Source organism: Aedes aegypti, chromosome 1 (assembly GCF_002204515.2).
Source record: "Aedes aegypti strain LVP_AGWG chromosome 1, AaegL5.0 Primary Assembly, whole genome shotgun sequence".
In the NCBI taxonomy this organism is placed as follows: Eukaryota; Metazoa; Arthropoda; class Insecta; order Diptera; family Culicidae; genus Aedes; species Aedes aegypti.
In genome coordinates this window covers 24,451,600-24,468,234 of record NC_035107.1, presented here as the reverse complement: position 1 = coordinate 24,468,234, position 16,635 = coordinate 24,451,600, and the positions used below count along the sequence as shown (strand labels likewise).

The 16,635-nt window shown below is 45.1% G+C and overlaps 1 protein-coding gene across 2 annotated transcripts in view; it reads right to left on the bottom strand.

The window, feature by feature from the left end:
- Positions 1–4,057: 4,057 nt before the first annotated feature.
- LOC5564667 (glutamate receptor-interacting protein 2) overlaps positions 4,058–16,635 on the bottom strand; it is a 141,364-nt gene continuing 128,786 nt past the window's right edge. For both annotated transcript variants that reach the window (XM_021839180.1, XM_021839179.1), the window contains exons 5-11: positions 12,337–12,534; positions 11,230–11,420; positions 10,873–11,171; positions 10,646–10,812; positions 8,712–9,525; positions 4,664–5,657; positions 4,058–4,604 (exon numbers count right to left, since the gene is read on the bottom strand). In XM_021839180.1, the coding sequence (XP_021694872.1) occupies positions 4,494–4,604; positions 4,664–5,657; positions 8,712–9,525; positions 10,646–10,812; positions 10,873–11,171; positions 11,230–11,420; positions 12,337–12,534 (2,774 nt within the window). In that variant the 3' untranslated portion in view covers positions 4,058–4,493. The remainder of the gene's footprint in view (positions 4,605–4,663; positions 5,658–8,711; positions 9,526–10,645; positions 10,813–10,872; positions 11,172–11,229; positions 11,421–12,336; positions 12,535–16,635) is intronic.

Here is a 16,635-nt window from a genome sequence, read left to right as displayed (position 1 = left end):
TACAATTCATGCTCATGTGCCCGAATTCTCCACATTTGAAACATCTCAAAACCAGGCTTCTGGCACCACAATACTACCCCATGGGAAAAAAACGAGCCACCATCTCTGGTTCCTACTTGGAAATGGTTCCCCATGACAGTTCAATGTTAGTAAACAAATAGTCGTTTCGGGACAAACAATCTAGAATGGCGAAACTAATTTCATGAGGGAAATGTGTTTAATACTACTGTATGCTGTTTTAAATAAACACACAGTTGCAAACGCTCAATATATTTGATTCTGAACGAAAACAATTTTTACACTGAGCCTCGAAAAAAGTTCAACAAAATGTAAAATTATCATTGATACGATTTGGCCAAAGTGAGTAATTACTCTTGAATTTAATGCTCACTTCAAAAACATGGCTACTTAGCAGTGGGCTGCTCAAAACACTAATCTCTGGAACAACACGACACCGATCAAATTTAACATACACTTGTTGCGCCGTTAACAAACAACTATGCGTCTCTTTGTCAACTTCAATAACAACATTGTACTTTTTGTACTTGAAATGTGGATTTTCATACATCCTTATTACTTTGACTTCGGGCTCTATTTTATAAGTCGAATCGACCAAAAGCGACTCGACTGGAGTCACTGTCGACCAAAAATTTCGCTCGACTCGGCTCTGTCACTCGAGTTTATCGACAGTTGTCACTCTATGTGACTGGATTACTATGGGAGTCGACGGGTGACTTCTGAAATATGCATGCTTACTTTGATCGACAATGACTTCAGACGAGTCACATGAATCTGCTCGATTTACAAAATATACCCCTTCATTTATCGCGATGTCTTCATTCTGATCTTTTAGAATCTGAATGAATTCATCGGAGGAAAACTGATCGCCCATGCCCTTCACTAAAAGTCTTGGCACCGATGAGGGAACGACAGCGTTGTAGTTTTCACCCAAATCGCTTTGAATGCCATCTTTCACAACATTAACATTGTATCCTGTTGCACACTCAGCAATAATAGAGCCATCTTTCCCGTGTCTTAAGTTACTTATTTTGTGTTTTTTCGGATCCAATTTGTTGATCAAAATTTTGCGAGTATCCTCGCTACTCTGGTTGGACTCTTTTGGCTTGATCACAATGACCGGACGAGCCTTACGAGTCACTTGCATTACATCATTCGCAGTGCTTTTCTTTTTTGTACTCTTATTCCTAATTTTAATCCCAGCATTACTCTTGACAACATCCGCGAAAGTAATACTTTCAACAAACACATCATCCGACATAGCGCAAACGTCTTCCTGAACCTTACGTTTCTTGCCTCTGGGAAGCAGGCTCGGCTCCGATGCCGTACTTGATGTACCGTGCTTATCATTCATTGCAACTAAATTATTATTCGAGTTAAATTCAAAAAATGAACATTTCATACTTTCCAACTCTTTGCTCACAGATTTTGACATTTCAAAAATTGCCTTATCCATGGTACCATTTAGACTTCTCACCAATTCCTCCATCCCGGTTTTTAACGCGTCGTTTATCTGAGCAGCAGCCCACTGCTAAGTAGCCATGTTTTTGAAGTGAGCATTAAATTCAAGAGTAATTACTCACTTTGGCCAAATCGTATCAATGATAATTTTACATTTTGTTGAACTTTTTTCGAGGCTCAGTGTAAAAATTGTTTTCGTTCAGAATCAAATATATTGAGCGTTTGCAACTGTGTGTTTATTTAAAACAGCATACAGTAGTATTAAACACATTTCCCTCATGAAATTAGTTTCGCCATTCTAGATTGTTTGTCCCGAAACGACTATTTGTTTACTAACATTGAACTGTCATGGGGAACCATTTCCAAGTAGGAACCAGAGATGGTGGCTCGTTTTTTTCCCATGGGGTAGTATTGTGGTGCCAGAAGCCTGCTGAGCAGCAATTTGAGCAAACAGTTGGCCATTGGTAGGATAAGAAGTTTTTCTGGATTTTTTCTGGCAAAATGCCGGAAGATGGTCGATGGTTTTTCCCCAAGTGGGGAAGTGCTTCGGCAATTCAAATAGGAAAATCTTTGAAAAAACAAACAAAATGGAATTTTTGAGAAGCATGTTCATAATGTTCTGAAGCGAAATAAAAATGTGTTCTCGGCAATCATTTTTGAGCGGAGCAAGTTTAGCGTGAAAGTAAAAACCGTTTGACAGTTATTGCCCCGGCATGTTGCGGACAGCGACGACAGCGACAATCTCTATCTTGTACTATAATATCTTTTGCCGTGGGGGAAGACGAGCCTCGGCAATGTCCGCTGTCAAAACGTTTAAGCGTGTTGTTTGCCGTGGGGGAAGACAAGCCTCGGCAATATCCGCTGCCAAAAAGCTTCAGCGTGTTGTTTGCCGTGGGAAAGGCGAGCCCGGCAATGTCCGCTGCCAAAAAAAAAGCTTGAGCATGTTGTTTGCTGTGGGGGAAGACGAGCCCCGGCAATATCCTATGTCAAGAAGTGAGACTTGACGTTCACGTTATTTTAATTTGGAAAATTTTAGATTGAGAGCCTAGATCTACTGTTTATCTCGAAAGAGGACGAATAATGTCAGCATGTATGAACGTGCATGTAGTAAATGAATTGCAAAATATTAGAATAGAAAAAAATCTTAGAAAATTGTGAAAATCTAAAAATGTTGCAATGTGCGATATAAATCACCTGAAATGTAGGTACTGACAGCAATTTAGGGTGCCATGGGTGTGGCCATGAGTTGGAAGCTCTGCAATTGGCGTAAATCTATACCGATTGCAGTACAAAATTTGCCGGAACGGTTTTGTATTCCAAAGGCTTGTTTTTCAACAGTCAGGTTGAAGTATAGAAGAATGAATTAATAAAAAATATGTAATTCTACAGTCAAAGAATTAAGGGATATGGCGATGTGTCAACCAAAATATAACTGTAGAATGGACAAAATGAAAATATTTTATTTTAAATAGTATGTATGAACAGCCGACAAAAGGTACTTTATCAAAACCTTCAATTACCATTGAATGAAACAATGCAATTTATTTGGAGTAGAGGGAGAATGTGAGATATAGAATCCACTGCGTTGAAGTATGGCAATCGGATTCTACCTCACTTGTGAACTAGCACTTGCCTGGGTAAGTTGTGCGTGTATCGCGTGGAGGGTGATTCCTTTTCTATCAATAATCGAAACTCCACAGAACTATGCCAGAAGGTGCCTCTTGAAGGCGGAAACCGATCCATTATGAAAATTCAACTCATCCTCGATATATGTTTCCAAAATTTGACCGTGCAAAATTGGTTCTAATGTAATTTTACCATTACGACAATATTACCATTGTAGACATGAGTACATAACAATATTTGAAGCAAAATTCACCTCTTTCGTGCGAAAAAGGTAAGAAAGGTAAACTAACAGAATAAACACATTTTCCCAACGAATCAAATACGACATCGTACTCAACCTGACCTGCCCCTTTCGGATCGTGATAATGCAGCATCCCGGATTGCCCATATTGAGCCCAGTGAGAGCTGATGCAACACAAAAACGCTTGAACGAGATCCGCCTTCGGAATAACGTTTCGACCAAAGTCCAGCGAAAGGCGCCTCTCGTTTTGAACTTTCCACTCTGATATTTTTGTTTACATTGATCGTTTTGTTTACCCTTGAATACTCGTGTTTCTTGCTTGTAAGGCTGCGACGCAATGTGAATTGCAACTTTTAATTGATTCGAGCGATTAGCAAGTAGTGGTTGGAGATTGAAGGCTCGGTTGGAGGCGCTGCAGCCCGGATTGATTTGTTTGTACAAATGGCGACCTGCTCCAGGAAAGGGGCATCGTAGATGACCACACCTCCTGCAGGAGCATTGACGTCAATACAATCGGTCTTGTTGACGGGTTGATGCATAGTTACAACTTGGAACTCCAACCGGATTGGAATCAAAGTGAGAAGTGGATAATAAAAATAATCAAAACGACCGCTATGAAAAACGTAGATAGCGCCAACGAAGTTTTGTACGCTTGACAGCACAGCATGCCATGGATTTCTCTATACACTCTAAATGAGAAACGGCCCAAAATCGGTTGTAAAAATTGACTTTTTCTTTTCGATAACCCTATAGTAGAACTTGTCGTGTTGAAAAACTCTGATGAACTCGAAAAATCTGCGAGAAAAACCTTGCACTAACTTTGGTTTATTGTCCTATAACGAGTATTGTGTAAAAGTTTGGAGTTATCTAATTTCTAGAGAAGTTTTTAGATTTTAGGCGTTCATGTGTAGATAATAAATACGATAAGAGTATACTTGAAGTAAATGATGAATGAATGGAGGGACAAAAGAGAGTAGGGACAAAACCTTCCGAGTATACGAATGATTTCAAATGCTTACGAGTAAAACTATTCTTTGGGATTTGGCTTCTTCGAATTGGCACCTTGGCTTGCTTTTCGCTCTGGAAATGGCACTTGTTGGATTAGATTCCTCAAACCGGTGGGCGGCGGTCGCCTCCACCACGGAGGTTATTCCACCGTCAGGGGCCGCTGTATTACCAGATCGATCTTGTCCCCAGCGGCGGCTATTAAAGGCACGGTCAGGCAACAGTCGAAGTCCTGCGTTTTGGTTCCGTTGACCTGGAAGGAAGACGAAAACCTTTTGAATCGGAACGACTACTCAGAAACGTCTAACCCACCTGCACAATCCGGTCGAAAGGCCTCAACATCCCCACCAAATCGGCCGGTCCTCCGCTGCGGATCCTGTTGATGTAGACACCCCGCTCGTACAGACCGTCCGACACGGAGAATCCGTAGTCGTCGTAGACTCGATCCTTGAATAGGGTCACGTGCAGCGTCCGGCAGTTTCCTGCTCCACTAGAGTTGGAGTTCGTCGACAGCGCATCCGTGATCGAAGGACTTCGTGGTCTACGCTGGACCTTCGCATAGACCGCCTGCGGTTGTGGCTCTCCTCCAACGCCCAGTCCATGATTCCGCGATCCTCCAACGCACTCCGTTCGGGATATCTGCAAGTCGACCACGTTCTCGAACTTGTGCAGCAGCTTGGTCGCCGTCGTCAACGGAACTCCACAAATGCTTTCTCCATTGATAGCCAGCAAGCAATCGCCGACCTTCAGTTGGCCGTTGTTGTACGCTATGCCTCCCTCCGTCAGAGCACTGATCTTGATAGGCTTCTGCAGATCATCGCTACCGGCTAGCGTGATTCCCAGCGGTCCCCCATTCGGTTCCAGCCGTACGTTGAAGATGATCTGATGGATTTGATCGTTGGAACCGCCGTTGACTCCACCGCCGGCTATTCCCGCCCCTCCACCGGCGGCTGATACGTAGTTTGTGCTGTTGATGTTCATCGACGCCATCTTGTAGTGGACAATATCGTCGTAGCGATCCTCGCAGAGATCACCGTCCGAAGCGAGCAGTTGGTTGGACGGGTGCGGAAGGTTCTCCGCACTGGAGGATTGCAGATGGGACTGCTGCTGTGAGGGGTGATGGAGGGCCTTCAGCGTACCGGTGCTTTGGGTCATTGAGTTTCCGGGAGCGGGAAGGACGTCATTCAGCGTTGGATGGTTCCACATGGGTCGCCGTAACTGCTGAGGCTGTTGGTACTGCGAGTTGTCCTCGATTTGGAAATAGTCTACGTTGTTGTTCGATTTCAGGGATGGTGATTCGTTGTATCTGGAAGGGTGAAGATCAGTCAGGATCTCTCTATGCCTACTACCAGAAGCTCTTCTAGGACTGTAACAGATATTCTTCCAATTATTCCGAAGGGCTTCGACCAGAAACTCTTTAGGGCTTCGACCAGAAGCTCCGAAGGCTTCTACCGGAAGCTCCGAAGGGCTTCTACCGGAAGCTCCGAAGGGCTTCTACCGGAAGCTCCGAAGGGCTTCTACCGGAAGCTCCGAAGGGCTTCTACCGGAAGCTCCGAAGGGCTTCTACCGGAAGCTCCGAAGGGCTTCTACCGGAAGCTCCGAAGGGCTTCTACCGGAAGCTCCGAAGGGCTTCTACCGGAAGCTCCGAAGGGCTTCTACCGGAAGCTCCGAAGGGCTTCTGCCGGAAGCTCCGAAGGGCTTCTACCGGAAGCTCCGAAGGGCTTCTACCGGAAGCTCCGAAGGGCTTCTGCCGGAAGCTCCGAAGGGCTTCTACCGGAAGCTCCGAAGGGCTTCTACCGGAAGCTCCGAAGGGCTTCTACCGGAAGCTCCGAAGGGCTTCTACCGGAAGCTCCGAAGGGCTTCTACCGGAAGCTCCGAAGGGCTTCTACCGGAAGCTCCGAAGGGCTTCTACCGGAAGCTCCGAAGGGCTTCTACCGGAAGCTCCGAAGGGCTTCTACAAAAAGCTTTTCAGGGCTTGTACCAGAAGCTCTGCAGGGCTTCTACCAGAAGCTCTCCAGGGCTTCTACCAGAAGCTCTCCAGGACTTCTATCAGAAGCTCTTTGAGGCTTCTACCAGAAGCTCCGTAGGGCTTCCAGGAGGAGCTTCGTAGGGCTTCCAGGAGAAGCTTCGTAGGGCTTTGAGGAGAAGCTCCGTAGGGCTTCCAGGAGAAGCTCCGTAGGGTTTCCAGGAGAAGCTCCGTAAGGCTTCCAGGAGAAGCTCCATAGGGCTTCCAGGAGAAGCTCCGTAGGGCTTACAGGAGGAGCTCCATAGGGCTTCCAGGAGAAATTCCCTGGGGCTTCCAAGAGAAACTCCCTGGGGCTTCCAAGAGAAACTCCTTGGAGCTTCCAGGAGAAACTCCTTGGAGCTTCCAGGAGAAGTTACTTGGGGTATTCAGGAGAAGCTCCCTGGGGTTTCCAGGAGAATCTCCATGGAGCTTCCAGAAGAAGCTTCCCGGAGCTTCCAAGAGAAGCTCACTGGAGCTTCCAGGAGAAGCTCACTGGAGCTTCCAGGAGAAGCTCACTGGAGCTTCCAGGAGAAGCTCACTGGAGCTTCCAGGAGAAGCTCACTGGAGCTTCCAGGAGAAGCTCACTGGAGCTTCCAGGAGAAGCTCACTGGAGCTTCCAGGAGAAGCTCACTGGAGCTTCCAGGAGAAGCTCACTGGAGCTTCCAGGAGAAGCTCACTGGAGCTTCCAGGAGAAGCTCACTGGAGCTTCCAGGAGAAGCTCACTGGAGCTTCCAGGAGAAGCTCACTGGAGCTTCCAGGAGAAGCTCACTGGAGCTTCCAGGAGAAGCTCACTGGAGCTTCCAGGAGAAGCTCACTGGAGCTTCCAGGAGAAGCTCGCTGGAGCTTCCAGGAGAAGCTCGCTGGAGCTACCAGCAGAAGCTCGCTGGGGCTTCCAGGAGAAGCTCGCTGGAGCTTCCAGGAGAAGCTCACTGGAGCTTCCAGGAGAAGCTCACTAGAGCTTCCAGGAGAAGATCACTGGAGCTTCCAGGAGAAGCTTGCTGGAGCTTCCAGGAGAAGCTCGCTGGAGCTTCCAGAAGAAGCTTGCTGGAGCTTCCAGGAGAAGCTCGCTGGAGCTTCCAGGAGAAGCTCGCTGGAGCTTCCAGAAGAAACTTGCTGGAGCTTCCAGGAGAAGCTCGCTGGAGCTTCCAGGAGAAGCTCACTGGAGCTTCCAGGAGAAGCTCACTGGAGCTTCCAGGAGAAGCTCGCTGGAGCTTCCAGCAGAAGCTCGCTGGGGCTTCCAGGAGAAGCTCGCTGGAGCTTCCAGGAGAAGCTCACTGGAGCTTCCAGGAGAAGCTCACTAGAGCTTCCAGGAGAAGATCACTGGAGCTTCCAGGAGAAGCTTGCTGGAGCTTCCAGGAGAAGCTCGCTGGAGCTTCCAGGAGAAGCTCGCTGGAGCTTCCAGAAGAAACTTGCTGGAGCTTCCAGGAGAAGCTCGCTGGAGCTTCCAGAAGAAGCTTGCTGGAGCTTCCAGGAGAAGTTCGCTGGAGCTTCCAGGAGAAACTCCAGGAGAAACTCACTGGAGCTTCCAGGAGAAGCTCACTGGAGCTTCCAGGAGAAGCTCACTGGAGCTTCCAGGAGAAGCTCGCTGGAGCTTCCAGCAGAAGCTCGCTGGGGCTTCCAGCAGAAGCTCGCTGGGGCTTCCAGGAGAAGCTCGCTGGAGCTTCCAGGAGAAGCTCACTGGAGCTTCCAGGAGAAGCTCACTAGAGCTTCCAGGAGAAGATCACTGGAGCTTCCAGGAGAAGCTTGCTGGAGCTTCCAGGAGAAGCTCGCTGGAGCTTCCAGAAGAAGCTTGCTGGAGCTTCCAGGAGAAGCTCGCTGGAGCTTCCAGGAGAAGCTCGCTGGAGCTTCCAGAAGAAACTTGCTGGAGCTTCCAGGAGAAGCTCGCTGGAGCTTCCAGGAGAAACTCGCTGGAGCTTCCAGGAGAAGATCGCTGGAGCTTCCAGGAGAAACTTGCTGGAGCTTCCAGAAGAAGCTCTCTGGAGCTTCCAGGAGAAGCTCGCTGGAGCTTCCAGGAGAAGCTCCCTGGGGCTTCCTGGAGAAACTCCCTGGGGCTTCCTGGAGAAGCTCCCTGGGGCTTCCAAGGCTTCCAGGAAAAGCTTCCTGGAGCTTCCAGGAGAAGCATCCTGGAGCTTCCAGGAGAAGCTCCGTAGGGCTTCCAGGAGAAACTCCGAAGGTCTTCCAGAAGAGGCTCCGTACGGCTTCCACGAGAAACTCCGTACGGCTTCCAGGAGAAGCTTCTGTACGGCTTCCATGAGATGCTCCGTAGGGCTTCCAGGAGAAGCTCCGTAGAAGAACTTCAGGGTACTTTACAAAAGTTCCGTAGATTGTGAAATTTTTCTACAGTTTTGAACAAACCTGTTTCCGTAGATGTAAGCGTTGTCCTCCGTACTGCCGTACAGCAAATTTGTCTTCTGTTGTGCATCGAAAAGGAAATCCGGTAGCGAGTTTCTCTTCACTGTTAACGTGATGTACTCATTCTTGCTCTCTTTCAACAGTAAATCCAGATTGTAATGCTGAACTGGATGGTTGTCGACCGCCAGCAGAACATCACCAGCTCTCAATGATCCCGTCCTGTGGGCAGCACTTCCCGGCTTAACTTCCGATATGACGAACGAACCATGACTATTGCCGTTGACTGTGATCCCTAAGCCGCACTTGTTCTGTCTGATCAGCTTGATGTTGAAGACTCCACTCGAGGGAATCACGGCGTCCGCTACGTCAAACTCCAGCTCCAGTTCGACCCAGTTCGTCGTCTGCGGTTGATTGTGGTAGTGATTGGCTGCCGTCTTCGGTCCAAAATCTCCCAGCACCTGCCGGATCGTGTTCGCGTCCAGATTGTACATCTTGTTAACTGCCAGAATGCGGTCCCCTTTCGAGACACACCCGGAACGCTCGGCTACTGAGTCGGGTACGATTTGTGCTATGATGTAGCCACGTCCGCACGGAGTCTTCGGTCCCAGGCAGATTCCGGAGCCTTGCGAGCAATCCAGTACCAGCTGGATGGTTTCCGCCTTGCAGAGGCCCACGTTCGGATGAAGGGTGGCGCCGTTCTCCGCCGGTTGCGGAAGGGAGCTCTTGCGTACAAGACGACGGCTCTTAGCCGCGGCCGAGAGATTCTTGCGGGAGTCCACCGTGTTGAAGCCGTACTTCGGGCTGGAGCAGGCGATTCCTGGAACGATAAATTATCATGAATCTCAGTAGGCTTTTCAGTCACGAAATCTTAACCTATGTAACTTGATCAAGGTTTAACTAACTGCTACAAGATAAAGGTTAAAAGAACCGCCAACCCGGCAACACTGCATGGCTAGATACGCATTCCGTCTCAAAACGATAGAGATGAAAAATGGAAAACTACCCACCCAATGAACGCCGGAGGCAGCGAACAAAAAAGCAATCTTGACGCCAAGACGTGCGACGACTCCGGAAAGCGGATGACGCATTTTAGAATTAATTAGCATGGACGCGTGCTGGAAAAGTCCCTTCCAATAACAGTGCCGCGTCTAAGTCTGACGAACGGTATTCTGACGTTTCATCGCGTAATAAAATATGGGTGCACGAGACGCAAACTCAGTCCCGCTGCGTTGAGATCGTTACCAAAGACGAAATGACTAATGTCATCGCAAATATACGAGCTGCGCCAGTAGAGTTTCCGAATTATTGACGAAAGTGGTGCACAAAATCGAGGCAAAAGGAAAGAAAAGTAGAGACAAAAAACGAATTGTCGTTCCTCAGTTTATGCAAGCAGATAAATTGAAGAACAGTAGGCCATGATTAATGCGAAATAAGTATTTATGAGGCACGACTTTGACAGGTGTTTGTTTACTTTATTCTACGCAAAGCAAGCTACTGTGATTAGTTCACCGTCAATCAATTTCAAACAAACTAAAGATCAACTTAGCAAGGTTCCACTGTCAGAGTAACAAAAGTCAGCAATAATGTTACATCAACCGTGATTTAAGTGGATTTTTTGCTCCCTAATGAAAACAACATTGCGAGTGGGGCGTTTCTCTCCGTAGAAAACCAGTAAAAACAGGAAGTTGCGCTGGCGGGGAAACGAATGAGCTTGCAAATAGAAAAAAGCACCAACAGACCTCGTTCCTTCAGTAGGAAAGTAAATGAGGATCGTGCCAAGCCAGATGATGAATCACCCGAACCGTAACTACGGCGACGACGACTGAGAAAATCACCCTGCCTACTACGGGACGCCGAAGTATTTATTTTGGCTGATGTCGTGAATCCGCGATTAATTAAGCCTACTTCGCTTTGCCCACGCCCCTACAGGTACTAACCTCTTCTCCGAATCAAAGTGTGCGCTGGCAGAATCTGCAGCTGGGTGTAACCTTTGGTGCAGTTGGCGTCCAACAGCGAGGACACTTCCTCCGGCGAGAAGGCACTGTTCTCCACGATCGTTTCGTCCACCGATAGGAGCTGATCGCCAACCGATAAGGCGCCACATCTGCAAGACAGAAAGACATTTTAATCCCTTTCGAATGCAATGAAAGCAAATCTTCTTTACCGATCGGCAATGCTTGCCGGCAGAATGCTGGCAATGTAGATCCCGGCTGGTTGAACCTCGTCCAGCTTACCACCGTGGTAGATGTCGCTCTGGTTGACGGCACTCGAGTAATTGCTCAGGATCAATCCCAACTTTTCGTTCAACGGCCGCTCGATCTCCAGCAGCAGCGGACCCATGCTGAACTCCACGCTCTGCATTACCGACACGTCGTACTCGATCGTCAAATTTGTGTATCCTGACAGGTGACCATTCTTCAGGATATGCTGCGCCTCCGAAAGAGTTTTGTTGACCAGCGATGCCTGCAAAATAATCTTCCCATTATTTCAAAATTACCTAGATCTAAACGAAGAAACCTACATTATCGACCCGCAGCACCCGATCGCCCGGTTTGATCTGTCCCGTTTTGAACACCGGGCCGTGCATCCGGACGTTCGTCACGATCAGCGGGTACTCTCCGCCGCCACGTAGCGTCAGCCCCAGGCAGCCATTTTCACGCTCCACCGTGATCTGGGCCAGTTTGGTGGTCACGCACAAGCTGTTCTGTGAAACTGGAAGAAAGAAACACCGACACGATCAAAGAATGGACCGAGAATCTACCGAGTGGCGACGATCGTGTCCGTCATTTGTCTTGCCATTTTGGGCCGCGAGAGGGTGCGGTGGGTGTGAAGAGGGGCCCACGCACGCACTTCTCTAGAAGGGGGCCACGTTTTAGAAATGGCAACTGTCAACGTCGTAAATTATCACCGAATGGAGATAAACTGCAGCAGGCGGTGAAATAAAATGATGCTGTTCTGACGCAGGGATTGGGTTTCGGAATCCTCTTTTAGCGAAGGTAAACAAATGGGTAAATCTTTATCCGCAAGATTTATTCCGAGGCGAATACTCTTGGGACGATAATAAGGCGTATGTGGATGATAGCGATGGAATTCGGTGATTTAGTAGGCCATGTCCAATTCGCCATAAAACAATCTTGTATGCGTAAACAGCGCTCTTAAAAATAGGTTAAGATTGGAATCGAGAGACCATCGATGCGATCACAATTCGATTCGATTTCGAGTTGATTTCGATTCGATTTCGAGTTGATTTCGAGTTGATTTCGATTCGATTTCGATTCGATTTCGATTCGATTTCGATTCGATTTCGATTCGATTTCGATTCGATTTCGATTCGATTTCGATTCGATTTCGATTCGATTTCGATTCGATTTCGATTCGATTTCGATTCGATTTCGATTCGATTTCGATTCGATTTCGATTCGATTTCGATTCGATTTCGATTTCGATTCGATTTCGATTCGATTTCGATTCGATTTCGATTCGATTTCGATTCGATTTCGATTCGATTTCGATTCGATTTCGATTCGATTTCGATTCGATTTCGATTCGATTTCGATTCGATTTCGATTCGATTTCGATTCGATTTCGATTCGATTTCGATTCGATTACAGTCAACAAGGATACTTACTGTACTCCGGAAACGAATACTCGATCTCAATGACGGCCGGTCCCTCGCCGTGTGCCAGTATGCTGAACAAATGTTGATTGGTGAGTCCGATCGTCGAGATACCATCGATCTGATGAATACGGTCCCCTGGCGCCAATATATCCGCAGCAGGCCCGTTTATAGATTCAACCACCGGTGGATAAGACAAATCCGATCGTTCTGTTTGAAAGATGAAGAAAATTTGTTAAATGAATGACATCTTCAAATCGGTGATAACGCAGCTACCACAGTTTTAAGGCGAACTAGACCGTCATTGAAATTTGTACGCGTCGTTGATAATTGTTGCTAATTCATCTCACGATTTCGAAACAAAGAAAATCATTTGGTTTTGCACTGACGCAGCTGAAAAGTATCAGCATACTTTATGCATGTTAGCGCATAAGTGATACTTTTTTAAGTCAATATAAACCATCAAGACTGAGTTTTATCACTTTGAAATGCAAGCTGAAAAGTCATCATTGTTGCCAAAACGAATGACGGGCTACTTAGCCTTAACAGTTTAACTCATATAACAAATACGAAATAAAAACATAGTAGTCGGGCTAATAATGGGTACCACTTCCAATACTACAACCCTCGGTACCCAAGTTTGACAGATCGCAGTACACTTTTCAAAACATTCTCGATTTTACACTACAGTCAACTCTCTATAATTCGATATTGAAGGGACCATAGAGTTAGGGAGGAATCGGGCTATATAACACAAAATCAGTGCAACTGCGACTCAAGGGATCAACAAGGTAGCCATGGAAACCAGTTTTTACTATGCTGCCCTTCTACGCCTACTTGTCCCATTTTCTATGAAAACCTTATGGACCGCGGCACAAATATGCGTAGAACGGCAGTATGGTTGTATAACTCGATATCGACCTCATGAAATTTTGAACACTGCAGGGGAAACGACACTATAAAATCCTATTTAAAAACTTTTATGTTCCTATTCTAAGTTTTCTACATTTTTAAAATATTCTCAGTGTACAACACGCATTAAAACGAAATCGTTGCGTAAGCAACGGTTACTTGGATATTGCAATCTTGATTTTTTTAGTGTCATTCCCCTAGCCATTATGACCGTTTTTGATGTCGTCCAATTCGAATCCGATTCGTTTCAATGGCAATTCTAGCCGCAGCTGGCTCCAGGCGAAATCCGAATCCGATGCGCTTCTTCGGTTTATGCACTTTTTAATGGGGCAAGCATAATCCGATTGCAAACATGCAGCGGCGTGTTTCCAATTCTTCGCCCGCAAAATGATCACCCATTTTCTCACTTTATGGCAGATTTTGTGTGGCCATCGCGCGTCGTCCCTCGACCGAATGCACTCTTTTTAAAGCATCTTGATTGGATTAAGCAAATCCGTCTTTTATTGGCGGCGTCGGAGTCGATGGATGGCCACTAGGGTGCCCCAAAATTTCCCTTCATCGGGAAATTTGGGGTCTCAACCTCCAGATGGTAGCTTAGGTGTTACAATTCTCGCATAACGCATTTGAATGGATTTACACGTTGTTTAACAACTTTATGGTGAAGAAAGGATCATTATCTACCTACCAGTGATGTTGGTTTGGATGTTTATTCCTTCACTTGCTCAGAAACAACAAGCTACACACATGGTTACCAATGGCTTTTAGGGCGTTATCTCAGAGTATGCGAGAATTTAACTTTTGTATGGGGGAACTCTGGGACATGACTTTTAAAAAATTTCCCGTTGAGATTTTTGAAAAAAGTCCAATTTACGCGACTAATATAAAAAAATATGTCTTGTTCAACATAACTCCGTTATACCCATTATTTTTGTAATTTTCGCCGAAAATTTTTCGGATTCCTCGGGGTAAAAACTATGGGTAAATCATTCACTTTATGTTTTTTCCGGATAATTTGCATACTGGTTTTTGTAATGCTCGAATAAAAAAGCATCTAACTTCAAATTTCTCGTAAATGAAAGCAGTAATCCAAAAAATATTTGGAAGGCGTGATAGTCATTACGTACAACCGGTACCAAATATTTTTTCGAAAAAAGTTTCCAATTTTGAGAAATAAATCATTAGATGCATTTCGCCCAGATAGCCGTAGCGGTAAACGCGTAGCTATTCAGCTAGACCAAGCTGAGGGTCGTGGGTTCGAATCCCACCGGTCGAGGATCTTTTCGGGTTGGAAATTTTCTCGACTTCCCAGGGCATAAAGTATCATCGTACCTGCCACACGATATACGCATGCAAAAATGGTCATTGGCATAGTAAGCTCTCAGTTAATAACTGTGGAAGTGCTCACAAGAACACTAAGCTGAGAAGCAGGCTCTGTCCCAGTGGGGACGTAACGCCAGAAAGAAGAAGAACAATGCATTTCGCTATACACACATTTTTCGCGTTACCTTTTAGCGATTTTTCGTATATGAGCAATTCTCGCTGAAACCAGGCCGCCATCGGCACCCATCGTTGGAATTCCAATTTTATGTCACTGATCGCTAGTTTTCGATAAAACTTAAGGGTGGTCCTTTCTGTTTTCTCAAATTGGTGGACCCCTCGTACGCCAGCTAGCTGAACAGTTTGCGAAAAAGCCCATTTTTTGATAAATCTTGGGTATTTCTTCACGGGATATGTCTCATATTTCGCTTGGAACACATAGCAAACTTGGTGGCATCGTATAGAGGAAGGATATAGCTTTCATTTAAACTTGAAAAAAATTTGGCGGCCATCTTGAATTTTGTTAGAAAAATCGATTTTTCACCATTAGCGCACCGCTAGTTTTGAATTCTGAGATCACCATCAGAAAGCTGAGGAAAAATTGCGTAATATAGGCTACAAAAACTAGGTGAGCAAAGGTATTTACACTATGATATGAACGATTTTCTAAATCATGTTCTACTATTTTGACGTATATGGCGAGTGCAATCAATGCAAACAAATTTTTTTGTACAACAAAGAAACAAGTTTTCAATCGTTGGTGTATTATTTGAGACAGATGAAGAATAGGAGTATTAATTTGAGTGAAAAAATCTGGCGGCCATCTTGGATTTTGACGCCATCTTGGTTTTAAGTAGTAGAATGAGTTTTCACCTTGTTAGCACTCAACATGTTGAATTTCAATGCTACCGTTACACTTATTATTCTTCTTGTTCTTCTTTTTCCTTAAGTTACGTCCCTACTGGAACAGAGCCAGCCCTTCAGCTTAACTAGTTTTAAAAACAAATTATCAAATAGGATTTTTTAACGCTTATTTGCTACCTGAATGATTCTTCTGCATATCTTCGAGTTGTAAAATAGCATTATTTCTTTCATTTATTTGGTCTAAAACCATTGATACAAATGAACAATCAGTTGAACAGCTGAGATAAGATAAGAAAGATAGAATCTGATTGTTTTTTTTAACGGAGGCCTTATAATTCAACATGATGAGCACTGAGATGGTAAAAAATCATGCAACTGCTAAAAACCAAGATGGCGTTCGAAAGCCAAGATGGCTGCCAGATTTTCTAACCTCGAAATTATACACCTGCGTTTCGGCATTACGTCCACATAAGAACAAAACCTGCTTCTCATCATTCAATTTCACTATTTTTCACATGCATGTTGGGCGGTACTAAAAACGATACTTTATGGCTTAGAAAATCAAGGATGTTTTTTGCTTCAAAATTTAAGACTTTCATTATAAATTAATGCACTTTTGTCAATGTTTTACGTTAGAACTACAGACACGCAATCTATAAACTTCATACAATGAACAACAATGCATAGGGTAAAAAAATGTTTGTTTAATACAATCAATGTTTTTCGACGGTTTTTATTTATTGAATTTATTTATTCATTATTAATGAATTCAAATATATGTTGAAGAATTATTCAGAAATCGCATTAAAAAAGAAAATTCCTGTTTAATAACCTGGATTTATAACTAAAAGCTGAGTATCAGGCTCGGTTCCAATAGGGACGTAACGTAAGTAAAATGAAGAATAATAAGAAGAAGAGTATACATAACCTTTTTTTATTGGTAGCCTCTAAATTCGACATGCTGAGTGCTATCAAGGTGAAAAATTAGTTCTACTACTTAAAATCAAGATGGCGTCAAAATCCAAGATGGCCGCCAGATTTTTTCACTAAAAATAATATTCTTATTCTTTACTCGACTCGAATAAAACACCAAAGGTTGAAAACTTGTTTCTTTGTTGTACAAAAAATGATGTTTGCATTGATTGCACTCGCCATATACGTCAAAATCGTAGAACATGATTTAGAAAATCGTTCATATCATAGTGTAAATACCTTTGC